This window comes from Equus asinus, chromosome X (genome assembly GCF_041296235.1).
Source record: "Equus asinus isolate D_3611 breed Donkey chromosome X, EquAss-T2T_v2, whole genome shotgun sequence".
Classification (NCBI taxonomy): domain Eukaryota; kingdom Metazoa; phylum Chordata; class Mammalia; order Perissodactyla; family Equidae; genus Equus; species Equus asinus.
Window position 1 is genome coordinate 1,181,209 of NC_091820.1, and position 27,259 is coordinate 1,208,467.

General features: G+C 42.6%; 1 protein-coding gene across 1 annotated transcript; it reads left to right on the forward strand.

Moving 5' to 3' along the window:
• The first annotated feature begins 518 nt into the window (after window positions 1-518).
• LOC106821914 (arylsulfatase F) lies at window positions 519-25,683 on the forward strand. The gene is made up of 10 exons (XM_044768207.2): window positions 519-1,202; window positions 2,094-2,243; window positions 4,068-4,189; window positions 4,858-4,980; window positions 7,978-8,401; window positions 11,700-11,836; window positions 19,344-19,478; window positions 20,385-20,547; window positions 24,647-24,768; window positions 25,169-25,683. The coding sequence occupies exons 1-10, from the start codon at window positions 1,192-1,194 to the stop codon at window positions 25,681-25,683; spliced, it is 1,902 nt and encodes a 633-aa protein (XP_044624142.2). The 5' UTR covers window positions 519-1,191.
• Window positions 25,684-27,259: the final 1,576 nt, after the last annotated feature.

Here is a 27,259-nt window from a genome sequence, read left to right on the forward strand (position 1 = left end):
ATTGTCTTCAGGCTGAATGCCACAATTTGCCCCATAGAGTAGCCATGGGCAGCAAACGTGGACTCATACAGCCATCCAAGAAAGTTCCCGATGGAGCAGTGAATCTAGATCCATCCTTGAAAAAGAGCAGGAAGAAATGGATTAATTCATTTTCCATCACCCTCAGGCTTAAGGTACTGATTCTCTTCAGGCTGAATGCCACAATTTGCCCCATAGAGTACCCATGGGCAGCAAACGTCTGCTGTCCGAGAAAGTTCCCGATGGAGAAGTGAATTTAGATCCATCCTTGAAAAAGAGAAAGGCACAAGGAAGAAAAGGGCACTTACCAGAACTCGAGCTCACAAGCCGATGAAGCAAGTCCCCATACGGGCCACCAGAAATGATGCGGGGTCAGTGAGCCGAGGAGTCAAAAGAAAGATTTCTTAGACTCTCAAGATCTGGCAGTAGTGCTCTTTTATTTAGAGAATAGAGTGGAATAGCATGGGGACAGGATCCATGGGCTCTCAGAGCTTCTGCTGCCGCCGCTTCTGCTGCCCCCGCTGGCATGGGGACAGGTCCCATGGGCAGGCAGAGCTCCTGCTGCTGCCCCGAGTTGAGGGTTAGGGCTAATTTTATAAGGCATGGGTACGTGACTTATTTTTACTGGAGAAAAGAAAAGATGATGTAAAAAGTCAGTAAATGATTTCAGTGCAGATGGGGTCTGGTTATTGTGCGGTCATATAACTTTAGATACGAATCTGGCCATATAGATCGGCATGCAGGTGAGGATGCCCTGGGCTTCTCTCCCTGGGGCGGTCCTAATTCACACCATAAACAAAGTCCACTGGGTCATATAGTTTGGTATGTAGGCCAGGTCACCTTAGGCTTCTCTAGCTGGGGCAGCCTTAATCCACATCATACAGACTGAGCCAGTTCACTCAAGAGCCAAAAAGAGACAGGCGGCCTCAGAAGCTGGCAGAGCGTGAGCTCTTTAAAAACGGGCCAACAGAGCAAGTCATCGAGACAGCAGGGTTTATGCCATGACAGATTTGGAAAGCCAGATTTGAAATATTGGAAGCAGAGGGAAGTGGAGATAAGTGTCCTTAATCTTGTGAGAATTTTGCAGTGAGAACTAACTAGATAAACACATTTTTCTTTTCCGGACATTTTATCTTTGGCCAAAGAAACTAGGAAGCCACTCGGGGCTACGTGATGAAGCTCAGGTAAGTGAAGTAATAAGCTATATTGCAAACGCATTGAATCTAATGGACAATTTTGTGACATTTGTGGATTCAGCTTTACAGATAGAGGCATCAATATCGCCATTTTTTCTTTATATGATTGGCCATAAGATGTCTGAATTGATAGTCTGAATTTGCTAAGTCTATAATAAAGTAGGAGCGATGTAGGCAATTCATACAAGTATAAACTGCAAATTTCCAACCCACTTGTGTTATTTTAAAATATTGTAGAAATAGAAAGTGGGAAAAACAGTTCAACCAACTTTGGGCCAATGAAAACCATATCTGTAATTATCTCGATTTGGCAATAGGAAAAGCCCTAGGCTAGAGTGCCCGCCTTCAGGAAGTTGACAGTCTCGGCGGATATGTTTGGGTAAAGCAAAGAGTTGCAATTTCACAGCGTCACCATTGTTTCAGAGTATTGGTAAAGCGCTCTGGGAACAGATGGGGGTCGCGACTATTTCTTTCATCCCTCCTGGAGGAAATGTTTGAGGTGGGTCTTAAAATATGAATAAAGATGAGAGAGAGATTGAACCAATCGTTCGCAAGTCGAATGTTCATCCCCTGATAATCGAGTAGGGATCCACTGGGAAGAGAATTATATATATCTATTGTATATTTCTTTGAGAAAACGGGACTTTAGTTGGGACTGAGCAAAATGATGAAGTGGAGCCCCTTGAGTACCGCTGGGACCACGCCACAGAGATGGTCAATCCTTGGAAAGAGAAATTTGTGCCTGTCTTTTGGGAGATGAGCCTGGTTTCCAATGAGCCCCGCTGCGTTCTTGAAAGACGACGTTGGAATGGAACGTGGCTCCTGAAGCCACCCTGAGGGAGCCGTGTGTTTACCATGAAATCCATGCTTGCCTTACAGGAGCCTCTTGACCTCCCTGTCTTGGATGTGTTTGTTCTTAAACACATGCCAGTCGCGGGAGGCGAATGATGACAAGCCCAATGTTGTCCTGATAATGGTGGATGATCTCGGGATTGGAGATCTGGGTTGCTATGGCAATGGTACAATGAGGTACGGCTTCCTATTGAATCATACTTTTTTTTTTTTTTTTACCTATCGCTCCTGTTTGGAAGTTGATACATTTCAGGACTGCATCCACATGCAAAACCAAATGGATTTGTTGGGATTTTTTTTTTTAAAGAAGTAAATAATATTAAAATCAAGACTGTCTGGATTTGAATCTTGGTTTTGTGCTTAGGAACAGTGAAATCTCGGACCAGTTCCGTGACCTCAGTGTGTCTTCCTTTTCTATTCCGTTGAGAGCCCAGGTGAATAGTATATACATCTGAGCTCATATAATAAGCACAGCGTGCAGAATAGTGCCATGGCACAGAGTGAGTTAGTTCTCTATGGTATAGACTATCAAGAGGAGTGGTAATTCTTCCACATATTTTGACTTGGCAGAATTAGTCATTTCATGCTTACTAATTTTCGAAGCCAACAGCCCTTTTAAGGCAATGTCCTTCTATCTTTTTTCTTTTTTAAAAGAGTTAATTTTTTTCCTTTTTCTCCCCAAAGCCGTCCCCGTATGTAGTTGTATCTTCTTCGTTGTGGGTCCTTCTAGTCGTGGCATGTGGGACGCCGCCTCAGCGTGGCTCGATGAGCGGTGCCATGTCCAAGCCCAGGATTCAAACCAACGAAACACTGGGCCGCCTGCAGCGGGGCGCGTGAACTTAACCACTTGGCCGCGGGGCCGGCCCCGATGTCCTTCTATCTTAATAACGGACATTCTGAAAGAGGAAAAAGAATATGAAACTGAAACTCAGAGTGTTCTGGTCGATTATAAAAACCAGGTAAGGAGCTGTGCTCATACAAAGCTTTGGACGTCATTATACATCACCATAAAACATGTGAATTGTACACTTAGAAACTTTTTCTGTTGTTTTACCAATAGATGCCAAAGCTACTAATTTCTGCTTTCCACCGCAGAAATTGTGAGTCAACAAAACGTAGGGGTCCAAATTAATTCTTGCATCTGATGAAAGCAGTTAAGTCGCAAAAAGATGCTTGAGGAAATAAATATCAGCGATTTGCAGACAGTGTGTAGAGGCAGGTGTAAATATTTTGCTGAAAATACTAGCTGCTTGAGAAGCAAGATTTATGAGGCAGGTATGAGCCAGAAATGCAATTTACAAATCAGTGTTTCCTTTGCAAATGGAACCCTACTTTAAAAGACACTAGCTGATTTTTCACATTTCAACAAAGAATCAGAGAAATGCGTTGCTAAAGCTGGAACTTGACGCAGCAAGCTGCTGTTCGTAATCTCTCTCATGAATGAATCTGAGTCTCTTTCTATTTCATTTTCATCCAAGGAGCCGGCTGTCTCTCTTCTCTAAAAGTCTCTCTTTTAACTCCCTTGAGCCCCCGCATATCTTTATGTTTAATCATCTGGCAGTTTGGGGGACCATCTGTGTGTAGAGCAAGGACTTTTACCACTCCAACGTGTGGGTTGAACTCATCCTTCGGTCTGTCAGTAGCTAGTTGTCACTAAGGTCCGTAAGTAATTGGCCTTAATTACGCAGTCTGGAGCACAAATATTTTATGTGTGTATTTTAAAGGGCAGTCCTATACTCGATAGACGCCATACACATTACCAAATTGTACCAATCCGGCAGCAAAGAGCTGCCTGAAGGCTCAGCTGTGTTTGCACCCAGGCGTGGGCAGGAAAAGAAGAAGGGGCGTTGTGTGCAGGCTCTTTTTCTCCGGTTCTGAGCTCAGGGAGTTGAGGAAAGAGGTCCTCTTTACCTCCAGCTCTCTCCCTGTTCCTCTGCGTTTCTCTTTCTCCCCTCCCTGCCCCCCGCTCTCTGATTTTCCCCTCTCTCTCTCTCCCTCCAGGATGCCTCACGTGGACCGCTTAGCCAGGGAAGGTGTGCGGCTGACCCAAAACATCGCTGCAGCCTCAATGTGCACCCCGAGCCGGTCGGCCTTCCTGACGGGAAGGTACCCAGTCCGTTCAGGTGTGTACGTGGAGAAGGCTCGGCTGAGTCCTGCTGTTGCACGTGGGTTCTTTCTGCCTTTCGACTCTTATGAATCTTTCTGCTGTGAACATGTCTGTACAAGTTTGTTTCTCAACACTCATTTTTAATTCTTTTGGGTACATAGCCAGGAACGGAATGGCTGGGTCGTATGGCTGTATTTTTAAAGGTGAGCAGAGAGGTCTTGGTTTCCGGGCACAGATTCTGTAGTTTAAGAGTAAGGCCTACGATTCAGAGAGACCATTATTTGTGTCCACTTTTAAATAGGATTGGGGGTTCCCTTCAGCTCTTGAGGGCGTCAGGTAAACTTTTATGTCCTATGAGGTTTACAGTATCTGCCTTGGCTGATGCAAAGGTCGAGGAGGTCCAATAAACCTCTGGTTATTCTCTTTTTTTTTTCTTGTAGTAGGAAGAAAACGCTGCTGACTTTATGTAAAACTACTCATAGAAGGAGATGTAGAGGGTTTCACGTCTTGAGTCATCGTAGGCGATATTTAAACCCAGGCAGCTGACTCTCGAAGGATGGTCTTCTCTTCCTTCCAAGATGGCACCTCATCTCTCCATCTTCCAGCCGTGAACTCTCCACGACTCCCTCTTCAGCTGACCAGCAGCCACTCATCATTGTGTGTTCTATTTTACGTTACACTTAGGAATGGTTTCTGATACAGAGGTCCGTGTCATCACAACGCTTGGAGACTGTTCCGGACTCCCTCTTAATGAAACGACATTTGCTGCTTTACTCAAAAAGCAGGGATACACCACCGGTCTCATGGGTAAGTAACCGTCATTGGTGTGACTCATTCATGCTAAACTAATGACAGGCATTGTTCTATCCCTGCTTATTGTTTTCTTGGAAACTATTTAAAAATGAATTTATGGACCCACATACCACTCATTAAGCCATGCTGTGGTGGCATCCCACATACAAAATAGAGGAAGATTGGCAACAGACATTAGCTCAGGGCCAATCTTCCTCACCAAAAAAAAATGACTTTAAGGCTGGCCGGGTGGTGTAGTGGTTAAGTTCATGCATTCCACACTGGTGGCCCAGGGTTCACAGGTTCAGATCCCGGACATGGACCTATACCACTCATCAAGCCATACTGCGGTGGCCACCTACATATAAAATAGAGGAAAATTGGCACAGATGTTAGCTCAGGGAGAATCTTCCTCAAGCAAAAAGAGGAAGATTGGCACAGATGTTAGCTCAGGGCCAATCCTTCTCACCAAAAAAGGGAAAAAACAAGTTTGCGTCTTGGCTATGACAGATAAGACCCTCTGCTCTCTAGGAGATCTGGGCTCCACCTCTGCCATTTCAGTGGCCACCTCCTACCTGTCTCTTGAATCTCTACAATTAAGCTGCTTCTATCTCATTGGATCCTTTGCAGGCAAATGTGCCCCTGCGTCCTCCAGAACTCTCTGTCGTCATTGCTCACACGGGATCTTGTGTTGCAATTCCATCCCCCTCCACACACATGCACACTCCTCCCTAAATGGCATCTATCCATCCTTTTCTGACATAGGTCAGGCATGCCTGAATACTACTTTCCGCCTGAGCCCCAGGTCTTGCCTGGTGTCCCTCCGACCTGTTTCTGCATCACTTCATCTTTCCACAGACCCCACTGTCCTACGATGTGCTGTTTCTACATTATTCTCTGCAGACTCTGAAACCCTTCACCTCAGCCACTATGCATACTTCAAGGAATGTAACAAGTGCTCCCAAGAATGCACAGCTTTCTGCATCACTGACTTTTTATGGAGTGTCAACTTTTGACTCCATAGAAAATGTCTGCACCCTCTATCCATTACCCGAACAGCAAAAAGAAAAAGACTTTCGAAAAATGTCTACACCCTAACTCTGTCACCCAACCAAGGCAAGGAGCATGGACATTGCCTCTGAAAGCTCCCCTTCGCTCCTCCCCATCTGTCCTTCTGTCTTAGCTCCCCCTTTCTCTGCTGCTGCTGCATGAAGGTCAGCTCAGGGGAGGAATCCTGGCGTTCCTTTTGACAACGATCGTAGTCCCTGGTTAGTTGCATTGCAGTGAAAGGACATTGGACACCGACAGAAACATTGATAATTACGAGCGGAAGGGATGTCCGACAGAACCCATCTCCCTGATTTTAGAGACAGGAAATTGATTCTTCCTGAGGCTGAGGGACCTATGTGATGGATGAAAGCCAGTGTTGCACAATCAGAAGATCAAACTTGTCAGGTTCTCTGTGCCTTGCATGTTCACTGACTGTATGCTCTCTCGCCCACCTCATTATTTTATTAAAACTGGACCACGTGGATGTCCTTCTTCTCACTGCCAAAGATGATAGAAGTAAATTAATGATGAAACCCTTTGGAGCTGAATCTACTGGGCCTCGCTGAGAGGTCTAGGTTTCAAATGGCATGAGAATAACAAGTTACTTTAAACTCCTTTGATTTTTGTAATCCATTTGGCATCGATAAGAGAAGACGATCTTAGTGGAGTTGCAGGGCACAAAAACCTAAGCCAGCAGCATCGCCCCTCATCACCTAGAGATTTGGGGATGTGCATCTTTGATGTGGCCTTGACTGCATGCAGAAAATTATTAACATTTTGGTAGATACACATTGTTACATTCTCTTAGAGTTCGCATGCCAGCAGAACTCATATGCATCTTTTGGTTACCATCCAAGGTGTGGTAAGTTTTACTGAATAAATCCCTTATTTCAATGAACTCTAGTGGGAGACTCTAGGATTTCCAGCCAGCCAGCTATCCGTCCACCCATTCACCCACGTTCAGTCCATCCTCCATCATTTATCTATATCGGTCATCTATCTGTGTATTATCTATCTACCCAACTATCCACCCACCCACCCATCCACCCATATATCTACCTATCATATATCTATCTACTCATCTATCCATCCATCCATACATCCAAATATGCCCCATCTATCTTCCATCATTTATTTGGATCTATCCTATCTATCTTTCTATTGATCCATCCACCCATTCATCATTTATATATCTATTCATCATGTATCATTTAGCTTGTCTCTGTCATTTGTCTATCTTTGTAGGTATAATTTACAGCTATCTATCTCTCTATCTATCCATCTGCCCATCCATCTATCCATCCATCCATCCATCCATACATTCATTCATCCACCATTCATCTATCTATCCATCCATCCACCCATTCATCCATCCATCCATTGCCTGCCTATCTATTTATCATTATCATCTATCTTGTCTCTATCATTTATCTATCTTTTGGCTATAATTTATATCTAACTATCTATCTTTCTATCTATCCACCCACCATCCATCTAGCCATCCATTCATCCACCTTTCTATCTATCCATCCATTCACCCACTCATTCATCATCTTCTAGCTTATCTATCTCATAATCTACTATCTGTCTGCCTATGACCTATCCATTATCTATAATCTCCCTTGTCTCTATCACGTATCTATCTTTGTTTCTATGACTTTGTCCTCTCTGTGAATGAGAAGCTGCCCAGTTCATATCTTTGCTACGAACTCACAATTCTATCATCCTCCTTTTATTTTTTATCCTATCTGCTCACTCAAACCAGATCTTAACACAAGCTTCTGTGAACTAAAGAAGAGCGAAAAATGAGGCTATGCCGAACTCAGATTTTTAAACAAAGGAAAAATATTTACTGCACCATTTTTGTGCATTAGCTGATTGTTTCCAGTGAAAAATGATCACATGGTCTTTGAGATGTGTGAGCATATTATGTTTTATTTGTGTGTGTGTGTTTAATTTCAGGCAAATGGCATCAAGGCTTAAATTGCCAATCTCGAAGCGACCACTGCCACCATCCACATAATTATGGGTTTGATTACTTCTATGGCATGCCACTCTCTCTGACTGAACCTTGCTGGCCGGATCCTTCACGTGACACAGAATTAGCCATTGAGAGCAAAATCTGGCTCTGTGTGCAGCTGGTCGCCATTGCTGTGCTTACCTTCACCATTGGGAAATTGAGTTGCTGGGTCTCTGTTCCCTGGTCCCTCATCCTCTCCATGGTTCTTTTTATTTTCCTCCTGAGCTATTTTTGGTTCTCCAGTTACACATCTCCTCTGTACTGGGATTGCCTCCTCATGCGAGACCATGAGATCACCGAGCAGCCCATGAAGGCAGAACGAGCCGGGTCCATCATGGTGAAGGAGGCAGTTTCATTTTTAGAAAGGTAAAGATAATTTCTTAAAATCCATGTAATTATGCTAAAAATGAGTATTTTTTAAAAATGGGGGTGACGACTCTAATGATATTGAGTCAAGAAGTGCCATATTGTTAAACACTGTCTAGACAAGGAGATGAAGTGTTTTGGAAGCCGGCTGGGTGCTTCAGACAGTGCTAAAGAGGTGGTATCTTGTTTGAGTCCTTGTTATTAAAATCATAGCCTCTCTGTTGGCCCTGAAATTCATATTTGGTTAGACCAAGCAGGCAGTCTCACACTAGACTCAGACTCATAAATCGGGCTTATTAATTTATAATGCATATTGTCAGGCTATTAACTTACAAAGAGAAATATATTTTCCAGGGAACTAGGCAATGGAATAAGTTGGCTATTGCCTTGTTCCCCTGTTCGGGAAAAAGCTACTTGAGAAGTTAAAATCAGAGGGCTAGTTGATCAGATGAGCACATGATATGGAAGGGACATTATGTGGATGAGGTTAATGGTGATCCTTGTAAAGCCCAGTGTACCCAGAACACAACAGCTGGAAACTTTCCGAGGAGCCACATTTACCGTCCTCTAGCCGTTGGACCATCTTTTAGGACAAAGTTGTGAACACGTTTTTCACTCTTTCAACACTGACTGGGGCTTTCTCTTTACCAATTGCCGTCCTGGGATCTGGACCTCAAGGATGAGTTCACATTTACTGATGACAACTGGATGTGCAAGCACATGATAAGAAATAGGTCAATGGGCATAAGTCCAGGGTGGTATTTTTCCATATGGTAGGGAACTTGCAAGATCTCAGGGAAACCACACTTGAGAAAATGCAATCTTAGCTGAATCTTCAAAGGCAAGTAATACCAAGATGAAGGAAGGAGTGGGCAGGCAGGCATTACTTGCAGAAGTGCAAGCATGAGCAAGATTAATTGAGGTCGTAAAGGATTTTGTGTAACCTGATAACTAGCTTTGTCCTTAACCCATAGCTCAGGTGGAGACCATCAAAATTCAGAGTGTGGGAGAGAGAGAAATGAATGGCTGGTTTCACCTAAGGCAAACTCTCTTAGACTCTGCAACCTTTGCAAATGTGCAGAGTTTAGGAAGTTTAGCAAAGGGAAGGTTAGCACGTTGTGGCGTGCGCCACTCTGAAATTTAAAGATGAGCCATCCTGTTCCATTCTGTCAGCCAGCGCAAGTCTTTACATACTCCACACCTCGTGCCTTACTATTTTCCATGTGTATTTGAAGAACAAATGCTGGTGTGGAAACGTACTTTCATCGTCAAAAGCTCTGTTGAGTTTCAAAAGTTCTGTGGGATCCAGAGTGACACAATATTGAACGGGAAGAGCAATGAACGGTCAGCTGGGAATCCAAAGATTTGGGAGCAACTCTGTTGATTAACAATTTGACCAAAAGTAGGTGGCTCAGGTTCACAAAGGCTAGAAATTGTTTTCTTCTGGATTCCCATTGTATGTGTTTCCTATGGCTATGGTCACACATAGCCAAAAATTTAGTGGCTTAAAATAACATACATTTATTGTCATAGGTTCTTGAGGTCAAAAGTCAGAAATTAATCTTCTGGGGCTGAAAATGAAGGTGTTGGCAAGGCGGGTTCCTTCCAGAGGCTTCGGAGAGAATCTGTTCCTTGTCTCTTCCAGCTTCTAGAGGCCGCCTGTCTTGCTGGGCTTGTAGCTGTGTCACTCCCACCTGCACTTCTATTGAAACAAATCCTCTTTTTTCCCCTCGTGTTGACCCGATTGTCTCTGTCTTATGAGAACACTTGTGGTTGCATTGAATCCACCCACATAATCTAGAGTCTCCTCCTCCTCTCAAGATCTGTGACTGGATCCCATCTGCAAAAGCCTCCTTTGCTGAGTAAGGCTACATATTCGGAGGTTCTGGGGATCAGCGTACAGACATCTTCGGGCTGACGCGTTATTCCGCCAACCACCCTGAGCATCCCTCTTCGTTTTGGCAGCTCAGTTTGCGACGCTAAGTGCTTCTAACACTTGCAAGTGCTGTAGGTGTGAGATACCCTGCCCCCACCCTTGTCTTCCTAATTTAGGTTTTAAGAACGACATTTTCTGAAAGACATTGAATGCAACCCAGTCAACTCTGACGTGGAAAACTATCTTCCCTGGTCAACATTTCTGAAGCCATAGAGTGAAAAAATACTACAGAACTCAGGTCCATCTTGTTTGTCTCTGACAACCAGCCTCCCCATTTATTATTATTTTCTGTCTCCCCTTTAAAATATGTCATAGAAAAGTGTGTAATCTCATTCTCCATCACCACGAATATTAGTTTCCTAGGGTTGCCATAAAAAAGTGCCACTATGAGGGGTTTAAAACAAAAGACATTTATTCTCTCGTAGTTCTGGATACCAGAAGGTCAAAATCAAGGTGTCTTCAGAGCCGTGCTCCCTCTGAAGGCTCTGTGGGAGGGTGTTTTCTTGTCTCTCCCCGCTTCTGGGGGGTACCAGCCATCCTTGCTGCTCCTTGCCTTATAAATGCGTCACTCCAGTTTCTGCCTCTGTCTTCACATGGCCATCTTCCCTCTGTGTGTGTCTGTGGGTCTCCTAATTGCCTTTTCTTAGAAGGACACCAATTATTGGATTCTGGGCCCATTCTCCTTCCACATGACCTCTTCTTAACCAATTATATCGTCAAAGACCGTGTTTCCACATCCTCGCTGGTGTCTCATCAGAGCAGACATTTCCCAAAAAGTGGGCTTTATGGCGTGTGCTGCCCTGGTTAGCTGAGGATGTAGCTTTCACGCAGACGGATTGTCAGAACTTGAAGTAGGTGAGCCTCATCCCCTGTGACCTCAGATGATAAGCAAAGCTTCCCAGACAGCTTGCCAAGAGGTCTCTGTCCGTGCTTGCTCGAGGGTTGTGAAAGGAGTGAAGTTTCTAGGTAGTCACTCCTGTGCCACTATTCATTGGTGCCTCATGACTGTAGTCTGAGACTTCATGAGCCATGGGCAAGTGTGCCAGGCAGGGCTGGATTTGAGTTTCAGCTCTGTGGCCACAGGCGGGGCTAATTCTGGGTGAAGTGGTCCCACGTGTGTCCTGACGTCTGAGAATCAAAGAAACTGTGATGGTGTCACCCCAAACTGGGGGGAGCTGTCCAGATGCTGGAGGATCCCGGAAGCCACTCCGACCAGGATGGTCTCTCCAAGGGGCTGCCTCTTGCCTGCGTCCCCTCTCATGGGGCGTGGAGAGCAAGGAACTGTATGTGAGTGACAGGGAGCAATGTTGTTCAGTTTCCCAGACGTTGAAAACTCAAGCAATGTGGTTGATGTCTTCGCAGGAACCGTAAAGGACCTTTCCTCCTCTTTTTCTCCTTTCTCCACGTTCACACACCCCTCCCCACGACGACGGAGTTCATAGGCACCAGCAAACACGGCTTGTACGGTGATCATGTGCAGGAGATGGACTCCATGTTGGGTAAGTGGCCAGACCTAGTAGACGAGACCTCCATGTCTTGATAGTTCCGACACCTGGACACGGCCCCTGGCCAGCTTCTGAAGGAAAAGCTTCGGATGATCCTCTGAAGTACAAAGAGAATCAATCATTCCTGCCACGGAGGGAGGCTTGGTCTTCCATGTAAACGATGTAACAGGTCCGACCTCAAATCAGATGTCAGCGCTCGTTGGTTAAACAGCAAAACCTTATTTCAGGTCTGCTGAGGACCGAGATCTGAGTTTGGAGTCGGGGTACAGGGGTGAGTCAGAATCCAGAACCCCGGTAAACTCAGACTGGAGAGGGAGAGAGAGCAAGTAGGAAGTGTGGATTCCTGGTGCTTCCGCGGTACGCATAGTGGTCAGAGAAACAGATTCGACTTTCCAACAGGAATGACGAAAGAGCGTGATGGGTCTCACGGGTTTGTGGGACCCAAACATAGTTAAAATATTCTCCAAATAAGGGAGGTCGGTAGGAAAGATTTCAGTAAACAAAGAGACACTTGGGAAATCAAGCCTGACCAAGGGGAAGCCGTTCAAACACTGTCCCTCCACGCCGTCTTAAAAGTAGAAAATATTTAAAAATTATTTTAAGTATAAATACTATTTTAAGCAGATATATGTACAAAGGCGTACATTTATGTAGGCATATGTGTGTGTATGTGGTATGTGTGTGTGTGTGTGTGTCTGTGATGTGTGTGTGGTGGGTGTGGTGTGTGTGTGTGTGTGTGTGTGTGTGGTGTGCCTGTGGGGTGTGTGTGTGTGTCCCTCTCCCAGTTCATACTTCCACCAGGACAAGACACCACGTCATGCGCTTAAAATGCGTATCCCTAACATCACGCTCTTCCTCAAAAACTTTGGCCATCCTGCTCGTCATTGTGTCTTCTTGAAGGGGAATGAAGTAGCTAATTCCAACTCAGGATGTGATAAGTGAAAACAAACAAATGAGATTACTATTTGCTTTAAAATTTAAAATTGATAAAAAGTTTCCAAAATATCTAAGTTCATAATATTGATGATGTGGCATGAAGGTGCCAAATAAGGCACTTTGGGTGTGATCTGCCTTCAGTGGGATTTTGATCCAGTGGCATTCAGATCCTGTTCCACAAAGAAGTGGTGTGTTGAGTATGGGTGGACATACCACAATATTTGAAAGCCGTATTTTGAAAAAAATGCAACAGAGATTCACCTGGCACAGGTGTGCAAATTCAGAATCGAACCTTTAGGAAGAATAATCATCTGCTTCAAGGTGAAATTTCAGAAATGCTAAAAAGTCTACTTATCCCCAAAATATCTACCCTGGAAGCTATAACAATACTGCAAATCCCACACATGGCACTTGGTATGGAACGTGTGCTGTTCCAGTGTCGTAAACATTCTAGGAGATGGGTACCATCTTCGTCATCATCATTATCTTCCTTAAGAGATGAGGAAACTAAAGCACAAGACACCTGGTGGCTTGGTCAAGGTTACAGGACAGGTCCGGGTGAGCCAGGATTGGAACCTGGACACTGGCTCTGTAGCTCACTGGCCATTTGCGTAGGGCAAAGAGGTTACGAACAGAGATTTGGGAAGAGAGCTGCGTTCTTTGGAAGTATCTCCTAATCCCTCAGACTCCCACACGCTGTCATTTCACAGATATCAGGAAAGCTCCAGAAACTCGCCCCCAGCCTGGCTTCTGGCTGACTCATACCCCGTTGAAGGCCTCCACTGCAAGTGACATCTCCCACCCCAGGCAGGGGAACATCTCTGGTGCCTCATTGGTCATGCGTCCCCATCCCCAGTGGGTGAGAATTCAGCAGCTCTTCTCTCAAGAGCAGGTTTCTCAGAAACGGTGAAAAGAGGATGAGTGTCCAACATGAGGAAGGGAAATGGGAGATGGGGCCCGGGGAATCTTGGCTGGACCTGTTCGGCGGCTGTGAGGGTTGAAATGTGTTTCCAAGGCAGGGGTGTCTCAGTGTCACAGGAGCGCTGGGGCACCTCCACGGTGCCCAGCAGAGTGCAAAACTGTCTTAGAAAGAGAGATATAGAATAGTATGTACTTATATATTATATAATATTAATAATAAACAATTATCAATTGTACATGTAATAAAATTACGAAATATATTATTAAAATTATTAAAGATATACGTTTTAAATATCAATATATATTTAAAATACAATATAGATTTCTAGCATTAACTGAAATCTCAAGGTTTTCAACATAGACAATTATTTCCTTCTCAGATATCAAGTTACTTTGAGATATTTCCATTCTTAATATCTAGAGAGAGTAAAAGGTAATTAGACAGTGGCCATGGAAAGGGTAACATATCTTTTAGCATCAACTGAAATTTATGTTGTATACATAAGTTTATATTACATATGCTATATAAAATATATAATACATGTATAATATGTAATATAAATTTAATATCTTATAAATATAATATATATAAATTTATATATATTTCAGTGGAGGCTAGAAGTATATGTAATATTTATAATATTTATGTTTATAGAAAAGCGTTAACCATTTCCATGGCTACTATCTACTTATTTTTTTAATCTCTCTAACTATTAAGAATAGAAACACCTCAAAGTAACTTAATATCTGTAAAGAATACAATTTTGTATGTTGAAAATCCTAAAGTCTAATAAAACAAACATTAGTATATATATTGCATATCTTGTAAAATACTTATAATTATGTCGTATCACATCTAACATATAATATAATTATATTATTAGAATATTACTATACAATAGTACATTTCAGTTATGCATCATAATAATTAATAATGTATATAATTATCATTATATATAATGTTATAAACACATTATGCACTCTTTCTACTTATGGAAAAACAAGTTTATTGTAAAACAGCATGCCCTGTTACCCTGGCAACAGCCTCATACATCTCATGTTTACCACATCTCTTGATTACAACATTTTCTCTCGTGCTTGATTTAATTTTGTATTGTTTTGGTCATCATGGCCCCTAAGTGTACAAACGCTACTGCTCATGTTGCCAGTAAGAGGCCACATGGAGTAATTGACCTGGAAATAGAATGAAAAGTGGTTCAGGACAACAAAGCTGGAAAATCAGTGATGGTTCTTGATCGCCAGTCAAGCATGTCCCATTCCACCACAGCTATGATCTTGAAGAACTGGAATAAAGTGACGGAAGCTGTTAAAGGATCTGCTGCATTGAAGACAATGAGACTAACAAAAACTTGAGCAGGGCCTGTATCAGACATGGAGACACTTCTGATGACTTGGATTGAAGTCCAGACGCAGAAGCTGGTCTCTCTCTGCACCGTGATGAGCACAGCCAAAGCACAAAGTTTGTTTGCGACGTTGAAAGGAAAGCTTGGGCCCAATTATGATGTTGGGTTTACTGCTACCTCGGGGGGGGGGGGTTTAAACAATTCAAGAACCATTATTCATTACAACAGTGTGAAGGTCAGCGATGAGTCTGCAAGTGGAGACTCTAGATAGGCTGAGGGTGGAGGAAAATTACCTGCCAGAACAAATATTCATTATGGATGAAACCTCTCTATTCTGGAAATGGATGCCTGAAGGACTTTCATCCATAAGGAGCCAAGTCAATGCCAGATTTCAAGCCTTTTATGGACAGGATAACAGTCCCGCTTAAGGGGAGAGTGGCAGGCTATAAATTGAAATGCTTTGTGACCTGGCACAGTGAGAACCTTAGGGCCTTGAGGCGTATTAATAAGGACACAATGCCAATGTACTTTAGGAGCAACAAGAAGTCATGGATGACCCAGCTCCTTTCCCAAGATGCCCTCCTGAATTGCTTTGCCAGTGAAATGGAAAAGTAGTGTTGGGAGAGTAACATACCTTTCAAGATTTGGCTTATTGTTGATAATGCTCCCGGACATCCTCCTTTCATTGGCGATCTTCATCCCAATATCAAAGTGGCATTTGTCCCTCCAAACCCCACCTCTTTGATTCAACTAATGGATTAAGGAGTTATAGCAGCTTTTAATGTCTACTACTTAAGGAGGACCTTTGCCCAAGTTATTGCTGTAACTGAGGAATGCACTGGTGCAGTTCTGGAAGGATTACAACATCTCTGACTTCATCAGGAAACTTCCTTGGGCTTGGGGTGATTTTACCAAGGAGTGTATGAATGGCACCTGGAAAATGACACTCAGGGAGAATAATTCATGACTTCAAGGGATTTGCCAAAGAGAAGGAGGTTGCAAAAATCAACAAGGCTGTGGACAAGATGGCACACAACTTTAACCTGGGTGTGGGTGAGGATGACATTGAAGAGCTCCCAGAGGTGGTTCCTAAGTAGTTGACTCATGAGGAGTTGTTGGAACAGGAGCGGGAACACAGAGCTGAGGAAGCCAGAGAAAAGGAAACTGCAAGAGAAGAGAAAGAAAAACCCCCAAGAAAATTCACAGTGAAGGGTTTATCAGAAGGTTTTGCAGACCTCAGCAAGCTCCTCAAAAATTTTGGAAACACGGATCCCAACACTGAAAGGTTTTCATTGATTGAGAGGAATTCATTATCTGCTGATAAGCAAATCAATGACGAAAAGAAGAAACCAACCAACCAAACCACCAGGGACATCTTTCTGAAAAGAGTGACACTTCCTTAAAAGAGCTTTAAGTGGGTCCCTCAGGAGGTATTCCAGAGGAAGGCATTGCTCTCACAGCAGATGACAGCTCCATGTGTGTGTTATTGCCCCTGATGACCTTCCAGTGGGACAAGATGTGGAGATGGAAGACAGTGACATTGACGATCCTGACCCTGACCCTTGACCTAGGCTAATGTGAGTGTGTGTGTCCTCGTTTTTAACAAAAAAAGTTTAAAAAGTAAAAAAAAAAAAAAAAAATTTTAAAACTAGAAAAAGCTGATAGACTAAGGCTATAAAGAAAGAAAATATTTTTGTACAGCTGTCCAAGGTGTTTGTGTTTTAAGGAAGTGCTTTTCAAAAAGAGTCAAAAAGTCAAAAAAATGCAAAAGTTTATCAAGTAAAAAATTATGCTAAGCCAAGGTTAATGTATTATTGAAGAAAGGAAAATTTTTGTTTATAGATTTCACGTGGCCGAAGTGCACAGTGTGTACAAATTCTGCAGTGGTGCCCAGGGCTGTCCCGGGCCTCCGCGTTCACTGCCCCCTCACTCACTGACTCACCCAGAGCCACGTCCAGTCCTGCAAGCTCCTTTCATGGTGAGGGCCTATAGAGGTGTACCATTTCTTATCTTTTATCCCGTATTTTTCCTGTACCTTTTCTTTGTTTAGCTATGTTTAGATACACAACACCTACCATCGTTTTACGGTTGCCTACAGTCTTCAGACAGCAACATGTTGTACAGGTTGGTAGCCCAGGAGCAAGAGGCTGTGCCATACAACCTGGGTGTGTAATGGGCTATACCATCTAGCTTTGCGTCAGTACGCTCTGTGATGTTTGCAAAATGACAAAATCGCCGAAAGACGCATTTCCCGGAACGTTTCCCCATCATGAAGTGGGGCATGACTGCAGTGCATAACCACAAAAATGTTTACATGCTTTCTACCATCATCTATCTCAATATATACATTTACACGTATCTATTACATAATAGGTCATGCTATATAGACTATAATGTATACATAAATTGTTAGTATATTTTATATTATAATATATTATACTAATAGTTGTGGTAATGTGTGTTGAGATAACATATGAGATATCGAGATAATTATATAGTATACTATTAGTATAATATTAGTGTAACAGTATAGTTAATTATACATACCCTAAATATAGGTACAGACACATATCTTGTAAAATGTTTCTCTGTGTTCGATATATGCATCAAAATTAACACTTCTTCTTTGTGTCCAAAATAACCCCTTTCAAAGTACAATAGGCAACAAGATACTATTCATGGTAGCTCCAATACCAACAATTAAATATTTAGAGATGAGTTTCCAAAAAAAAAATGATCATATTGAAGACAGCTGACTCATGAAAGGAAACTTTAATACATGGAAATATACCATATTCTGGATGGGAAGAGTGACTCTTATAATATTAGTCATTCTGAAATTAACCTTAAGGTCTCGTTTGATTCTAATTAAGACAATTACTATTATCTGGAGAACGTTCATTATAAAGATGTTGAGGAAATACACCTAGAAGCACAAACTGGTGAGAAATGAAACTTTCCAAGGATATCTGATGGTAGCGAGGTTGGTACAAAAGATAAAGAAGTATTCTGTAATCACAAGGAAAGCACTATCCAAAATAAAACTACGGAAATTAAAACTCAGAAGTACATGTGCAAGATGTGACTTTTAGGTCAGAAAAGCAGAAATAGATAGCCTTGGAGCAGGCCCAGTGAGGAAGAGGACTTAGGAGCCAGGAAACTTTCTAATTCGAAGCAGCAGGGATGGACAACATTGGGGAGAGTTGGTGTTCTGTGTTACGTTGTGTTCCCCAAAAAGATATGTCCGTGTCCTAACTCCCAGAACCTGTGAGTGTAACCTTATTTGGAAATAGGGCCTTTGCGGATGTAATCAAGTCGAGATGAGGTCCTTAGGGCAGGACCCTAATGCAATATGACAGGCGTCCTTACAAGAAGAGAAGAGAGGCACAGAGATAGACCACAGAGGAGCGTGCCATGTGAAGACACAGAGAGACACGGGGGTGGGAAGACCACATGACGATGAAGGCAGAGATGGAAATGATGCATCCACAAGCCAAGGACCTAAAGATTGACAGCCACCATCAGGAGCTAGGAAGAGGCAAGGAAGCATCCTTCTCGGGAGCCTTGACTGAGAGAATAAATCTCTGTTGTTTCAAGCCCACCAAGCTTATAGAAATTTGACACAGCAGCCCATGGAAACCTACACAGTTGGGTAAGGAAAAACTGTCATCAATTCAACGGGCATTCTTTCCCATGCAAAGTAAGGACCTTGAATGGAGTGAAAAAAAAAGCTGGAAGAAACTCCAGTGAAATATTAAGTTTTTCTCTGCATGAGGTACAGAGCTAGTAAAAACCACAGAAGTCGTGATAAAGGCAAAGATCTTTCGATTTCACAAAATATCGAAAATATACACTTAAACAGCATAGGCAGGGCCTCTTGTAAACTGAGGAAATATGAACAAGAACGTGACATTGTTTCAGTTCCTTAAAAAAGGAGTCCTGATAAATCAATCATGGAAACATACAAGCCGCAAAAGAAAAATCAGGAAGAGCTACCCGGAAGTAGCAGATTAAAAAGTACCGATGTCAGTGTCGCCATAGGAAGAAATCCATTTTCATTCCTCATTTGACCTAATCACCTCTGAAACATGAGATGCTGATGAAGAACTGAGAAAACAGGCCCACTCACACATTCTGCTTGGGAGTACAAGATGGTACCTCTTAGATGAGAAGCATTTTTGCAACGGATCCCAAGTAAACGTACGACAATTGGGAATGCTCTGAATGGCTGAAGCTCCTAAAGTCGTTGGTTTTATGTGTCCCTTTTTTTATTGTTTCAGGGAAGATTCTTGATGCCCTCGATGATTTTGGTTTAAGGGACCACACTCTAGTCTACTTTACATCAGACCATGGAGGACATCTGGAGGCGAGGCTGGGCCATGCCCAGCTTGGTGGATGGAATGGAATATACAAAGGTGAGGAGAGGAAGTCATGTGGGTGATTTGGCGGTGAATAAGCTCTTTTGCTCATTAGAATGAAAATTCATGGAATGGAGAGATGAATGCATGAAAAACTGAACGAGTTCATTATATTCTACTCTTGATAAAAAATAAAGTGTAGGGCCGGTAACCAAAGAAATTGGCCTTCAATCTGCTAACAGTTCTAGGAAATGCTAGAAGGGGTATCTAGAAATTTGCCTCGCTGGTGACCCAATGAGATGACAGAATATTAACATAAGCAGATGCTTTTAAGGGAGTCTTTCAATGGGTTGAATGTCTACTCATGGATTACAACTACAAGACTGTTGTCCTGCTGTCTTTAATATTCCCTCTTCCTTCCATACTCAGTAATGGCCTGGTTTGGACAATAAACTAGCATCTACCCATGTGATTTCATTCGATTAGTTTTAAGGGTGCTGGATTCAGCAGTGAATAAAACAGAAATCATATATGTTATAAGGTAGTAAATATTACAGAAAAACGGAGCAGAAACAAAGGTGGAGAAAAATACAGCTGAAAAAAATTGTGGGATGGGATTCCCACTTTAAATAAGTGTACCTGCAAAGCTTAATGAGAAGATGCTTTTGAGCAGAGGTGTGAAAGAGGCCGGGGATGAAACAGGTGGGTATCTGGGGATAATAGCATTCTAGGCAGAAATAGCCAGTGCCAATGCCTCGTATTGAATGTGATTCACTAGTTGATCAAAAACCTATCAAGAGTCCAAGAAAAAATAATTCCATCCGCGTGTGCTGTTGACCCCATCAGGACTGTGTACCTGGTAGGCACTGAGCAAAGATTGTCTGTACTGGTCTTAATTTACATTTTTTAACACTCTGGCCACAGTGACGATTTTAATAGGAACTTCATCGTCTTTCCCCATAGGTGGCAAAGGCATGGGAGGATGGGAAGGCGGAATCCGCGTCCCGGGACTTGTGCGATGGCCTGGAAAATTGCCAGCTGGAAAAGTGATTGAGGAGCCCACGAATCTAATGGATATTTTGCCAACTGTCGCAGCACTGGCGGGAGCAACTGTCCCTCAGGACAGGTGATGTGAAATGATCTGTTAACAAGTCCCTTTGGATCCTCCTTGGTCTTGGGAGAATTTGGGACAAAGGAGACGACGCCTGTCTTGGGAGGTACACTTTCTCCTCAATCCCTAGATGATTTTGCCTTTGTAGATGGCCATGTTATTTGTGTACCAGGCATCGGTCTTACACGACCATGGCCCATCTTAGACCCTTTGTAGTTTTCATTTGTGAGGAAGATGGAGATGGGACGGTTTTGGGAATGAGAATATGACCGGTAAAACTCATTCCTCCATACAAGAGAAAAAAAACCAGTTTCCTAGTTTCTGGTGTGCGTATCCGGAGGCTGCGATGAAGGTAAGTCGTTTGATGGATACTTGGAACTCTGTTATAAATATTTTGAATTCCATCAAGAGGAGTTCCAGGTAGGTTTGACCCAGGTAGGTTTAAAGCTGATTTTCTGAGAGTTAATTGATCCCAGCTCTGTAAAGTCATCCAATGGATCGGATCCACGCCATTTCTCCCTTCTAAGCCCCCAAAGTTACTCTAATGTTTCTTTCTTCGTGTAATGGAGCTCGCTTATTTCTGAAAGAAAACAGAATGGCTCCCAAAGCTGACGAGAAACAAACAAACAAAAAAGACCTCCTCAATTTTTTTACCTTCGTTTTAGCCAATAAGTAGATTTATTGGAAGTTTCTATAAAATAATTACAGAATAGAGCTCCCTTCTACTCAGAAGAAGAGTATTTATCATTTTGAGTTAAATGGCCCATTGTTTAAAAAAATATATAATATTAGTGTGAGTGTAATTTTTTTTAAGTTTCTGAGCCAATCACAGTCGTAAAAGTAATTTTTCAAGATATCGATGGGGTGCACTGACTTTGGGACATTGCTATAGTCTATATTTTGGACTCACAAGAGTTATGCAGAATCCCAGTCTCTGGTAACATTGCTGTTTGAGCTTTGATTAGGATTTTCCTTTGTAGAAATGACTTGATTTTTACTTTTTCCAGAATTAGCTCTGAAAATGTCACATCTTCATTCCCTCCATATTTCACTTTTCAGTGGGAAACTGAGGGAAATTCTTGCACAGAATTCCAAAATGCATGCTTGCTTTGGAGAAACAGATTTGCCTATTGTGATTAAAGTTGCATTGGACAATCACATAGAGGGCTTTCTGTGGACGTAAATTTTTTTATTTCCTTTGGGAAAATGCCCAGGTGTGGGAATTCTGGGTCTTATTATACATATATATTTAACTTTATGAGAACCTGTCAAATTGATTTCCAAAGCAGCTGCACCAATTGGCATTCCCACCAGCACTATCTGAGAGTTCCAGTTGCTCCACATCCTTGATAACACTTGAGATGGCCAGTCTTTAATTTTAGCCATTATAATAAGTGTGTACTAGAATCTCATTGTGGTGTTAATTTGTGTTTCCCTAGTGACTAATGATGCTAAACACCTCTCCATGTACTTCCTTCCCATTCATATCTCTTCTTTGTGAAGTGTTCAAATCTTTTGTCCAGTTTTTAATGGGGCATTTTATTTTCTTATTGTTGAATTATAAGAGTTCTTTATATATTCTGGATACAAGTTCTTTATCAGATATGTGTTTTGCCAATATTATCTTCCATTCCTGGGGTGTCTTTTCATTCTCCTACATTGTCATTTGAAAAACGCAAGTTTTCAATTCTGATAAGGGCCAATTTATCAATTTTGTTTTATAAATTGCGACTTTTGGTGATATATCTACAAAGTATTTTCCTATTCCAAGGTAAGAAAGATGTTCTCCTAGGGTTTCGTCTTGTGGTCTTATAGTTTGAGGTTTTACATTTAGGCTTATAGACCATGTTGAGAGAATTTTTTATACAATGTGAGGTATAGGTTGGATTTATTTTTCTTGCATTAAGACGTCCCATTTTTCTCATGCCGTTTTTTGAAAGACTGTCCTTCATGTACTGAATTACCTTGGGCATTTGTGGAAAATCAATTGACAGTATACATGTTGGCCTACTTACAGACTCTCTCTCTCCTGTTCCATTGATCCATATAGCCATCCGGACGTCAATACCACCCTCTCGCAATTACTGTAGCTTTGTAGTCTATTTTGAAATCACATAGTGTGAAACTGTTTTATTTCTTTTGCAAAATTGTTTAAGCTATTCTAGTTTCTTTGTTTTCCCATGTAAATATGAATAACTTCTGAATTTCTACAAAAGACCCTTCTGAGATTTTTTTCTTCTCTTTTTCTTTCTTTCTTTTTCTTTTTTTTTTGCTGAGGAAGATTGCCCTGAGCTAAATCCATTGCCAATGTTCCTCTATTTTTTTTGTATGTGGGACCCCTCCACATCGTGGCTGGTGAGCAGAGTATGTCCATGCCCAGGATCCGAACCCACAAACCCTGGGCCACCAAAGTGGAACACACAGAACTTTAACCACTCAGCCACCAGGCTGGGCTCAAGACTTTGCTGAGATTTTGATTGAGATCACATGAAATCTATGGATCAATTTGCAGCAAATTGACTTCTTAGCACTTTTGAGTCTTCCAATCCATGACCATGGCTTATCTCTCCATTTATTTCTCTTATCAGATGTTTTGTGATTTTCAGCATACAAACTTTTACCCTTAAAAAACAAGAAGGTATTTGAGCTGGCTTGGTGGCACAGTGGTTAAGTTCACACACTCTCTGCTTCAGGGGCCTGAGGGTTGTGGGTTCAGATCCCAGGTGTGGACCTAGCACCACTCATCAAGCCACATTGTGGCAGCATCCCACACAACATAGAGGAAGATTGGCACAGATGTTAGCTCAGTGACAATCTTCCTCAAGCAGAAAGAGGAAGGTTGACAACAGATGTAGCTCAAGGACAATCTTCCTCACACACAGAAAAAAGAAGAAATCCCTAGATATTTCATGGGTTTTGTGGCTGTAGCAAATGATACTTTAAAAAAATGTGACTTGTCCTTGTTCATTGCTAATATATGGAAATAAAATTGATTTTTTTTAACAGAAGAAAATGAAACAAAGCTTTATAACATGTCTACATGGGAGAGGCTCAGGCAAACTGAGCAACTCACCAAAAAGGTGGTGAGCCACCACCTTAAATACCACCCTGAGTTAAAGACAAATTCCAGCCCCCCCCACAGTCCCACCTTTGAAAGTTTTAAGTTTCACAGTCCTTTGAAACTTTAATAAGTTTTATGGCCCAGAATCTGAGTGGTAGATTGTTTCATCTCACTGAACACATTTTTCAGTCCTGGTAATAGACCAGTCCAGTTAAATCCATTTTAGAAGGCGGTGATGCAGGTGCGCTCCCAACGTTAGGCTTATATTTTGGAAGCAAGCAATCAGGTATTTAATAAGTATTTCTATGGAAATAAAAAGAAAAACAAGGTTAATGGTTGGAGCAAATTATAAATCATTTCCTGAGCCCAGGGGGCAGCCAGTCAACATTTCTAGATGTCAGAGTCGAAGCCTCTTTTGCAGCTTGACATGTCTCTGATGATGTCATCGGGCATTAAAATTGATTTTTTAAAGTTGGTCTCGTATCTTATGACCTTGCTAAACTTACTTCTTCGTTCCCGTAGCTTCCGAAGGGCTTCTCAATGCAGGCAATCATTTAACCTGTGAATCAAGACAGTTTTATTTCTTTTATGATCATTTCTAGGATTATCTGGGACTTATTCTATTTTCTATTACGAGGCAGGTTTTATAATATAGTTTTCTAAAATAAGGTAAAAGATACATTTTCTGATATAAAATAAAAAGCGTATGGTTTTTGAGAGATTCTACAAAACCCCTTTTCAAGGTAGCAATGCCATTGCGAATGAAACTGTGGTTTCTGAAATCATTAGGAACACGGAGCATGTGAGCCCTTCTGTAGCTCTTTAGATGGGCGTGCATGCATGTGTTCCTCTGTCTTGTCATTTCACCATAAAAGCTTAGGTTTTTTTCTCTCTCTTGCGGGAACGTAATGTCCCTTAGAGCACGCACGGATTTCCTGAGTAGTCAGTGCACCATACTTGGGGCCCAGGGAGTGTCACAGAATGCATTGAGCATCTTTCAAATAGCCTGGTGGCCAACATCGCTTGACCTCCCTCCATCGTGTGTGTCTGCAGGGTGATTGATGGCCGAGACCTCATGCCCTTGCTTCGGGGTGACACTCAGCGCTCAGAGCACGAGTTCCTGTTCCACTATTGCGGTGTGTACCTCCACGCCGTGCGCTGGCACCCGAAGGACAGTGAGTACCCACCAGCCCCTGCTCTCCGAGGACGCCAAGAGTAGAGCCACTCAAATGGATTCCCAAGACTTGCTTCTTCCTTTTCATCCCCCTACGTCAGTCCTTCCCTTCTAGGGTTGCCACTGAAAACACTTTCTTGGAAAAGTTTCTAAGAATTGCTCTCCTTCAAAAGGCGGGGGGATATCTCTAAGGAATAAAAATTGGGAGAAACAGAATTAACGTCTATTGCAAAAGATGTGTCAAGTCGTGCTAGGAGATTCTGATATTCTAAAGACTGAATGATATTTAGCTTTCACCTGTTGGCCAAGAGAAAAACCAGAAAAATGCTTGAGAAAGTAGAAGGAGATGGGGGCAGTTGGCACATAGACTGGATGTCTCTGATGTGTCTTTTCTTCTCCAGGCGAGGCCGTGTGGGAGGCTCATTATGTGACACCAGTATTCCAGCCGCCAGGAGCTCTGGCCTGCTATGAGACCATCTTCTGCCAATGTTCAGGGAAACTGGTCACCTCCCACAACCCCCCTCTGCTCTTTGATCTCTCCAGGGACCCCTCTGAGTCCACACCTCTGACGCGGGACACGGAGCCCCTCTATGATTTAGTCATCAGAACGGTGGCTGCCGCGGTGAAGCGCCACAAGGAAAGCATCAAACCCATCCATCAGCAGCTGTCAGGATCGAGAGAGGGGAAGGTGTGGCTGAAGCCTTGCTGTGGGGTGTTCCCATTTTGTCTGTGTGACAAGGAGGGGAACTCCTCAGCCACGAGCTCATCATGGGAAGGAACGATGGAGAGCGGGAGACGCAACGCGCTTTCCGATACTCAAGGAATGAATTTGAGAGTCAATAAATTGCACTACCATCTCCAATTATTAAATGTCCATTGCGGGGTTTTTCTGGGATTCTTGGTGATAAGTATTTAGCTAATTCCCAAGCTTTTAAACATTCCTTTCAGTGCTAAGAATCAAGACTCGAAGGCTATTAGTCCCATGGGTTCTGTTCCTCTTTGAACAAACTCCACATGCAAGATCCTGTGTGCTCCCAACTCATTGATCAGCAGGGGCAAAATACCCACCATTTAAATCATAACACATTGAAAGTATGTAGTCTCAGCAGCCAGGAAGCCGACCAAAAGGATTTATTTTTGTCCACAAAATACAGAAAATGAATCAAGAGTGATACAATGTTTTGGCACAATGGGATAAGAGGTCTAGAGAGCAGTTGGTTTCTGACATCCTGGAAGATGCTCAGATAGTTGAGAAAACACTGTCCAGAGCAGGGAGATTCCTGAGAGCAGCAGGAAGACAGTTAGAAACCTGGGAGAGGCGCCTGCATTGATTTTCCCTGGGGGGATATGCCCGAACTTTGATGGAGTGTCTTATTTCTTCCTTACTTCACCTTTACGGTTTAGGGAGAACCCCATGCATGTGTGTCTCAGGGAGCCCTGACAAATCCCCACAAAGTAGTGGCTGAAAACAGATACTTAGTCTTCTACCTTTCTGGAGGACAGAAGTCCAAAATCAAGGTGTCAGTGAGGCCACGTTCTCTCTGATGCTCTGGGTGGAATCCTTGATTGCATCTCTTTTCGCTTCTAGGGGTGGCTGGCGATCCTTGGCGTTCCTTGGTTGTAGATGCACTGCCCTAATTCTGCCTCCGTTCTCTCCTGGCCGTCTTCCCTCTCTGTGTAACTGCGTCCAAATTTCCCTCTCTTTATAAGGACGCCCGTCATTGGATTAGAGTTCACCTTAACCCACTAGGACCTCGTCTTAACTTGATCACATCTGCAAAGACCCTATTTCCAAATAAGGTCACTTTCACAGGTAGCAGGATTTAGGACTTCAATATATCTTTTCGGGGGACGTAATTAAACCTACTACACCCTATATAACAGGTGAAGTATCTACAGCTTGGCTATGTTCTATCACCCTCTCAAGGGAACACAGCTCATAAGTTTTGGGACTACGATTGAACCCCTGACCACACCAAACCCCAAATCCCCAAGGATTAACTTCAGGAGCAACACAGTTATGTGCATTTGATCCCTTTTCAACATACCTCTGTTCTTTGATTCTCTTTTCTAAGGAATAACAGGAAAACCTGAAGTCAAACATAAACAACTGTATTAATATTGAATATTGAACAAGGATATTTTTTTCTCCTAAGTGATCCTTGGTAAGCACCTTAGAACTTATTAGTCCACAAAAGGGTTATTTACAAAGGCTGAGTCATTTCTCTACCCCTCCTTGTTCTAAGGTTTTCAACACACCCTTACATTATTGTATATCTTAGGAGAACATTCATTTTTTTTCCCTTTTTTCATTGAGGTCACATTGGCTTATAATATTGCGTAAACTAAATATTTTTCACCTTCTATATAGACTGCATTGTGTTCACAACCAAAAGTCTCGTTTCCATCCATCACCATACATATATTCCTCTTTACCCCTTTCTCCCGTCCCCCAACCCCTTCCCCTCTGGTAAGTACCAATCTGTTCTCTT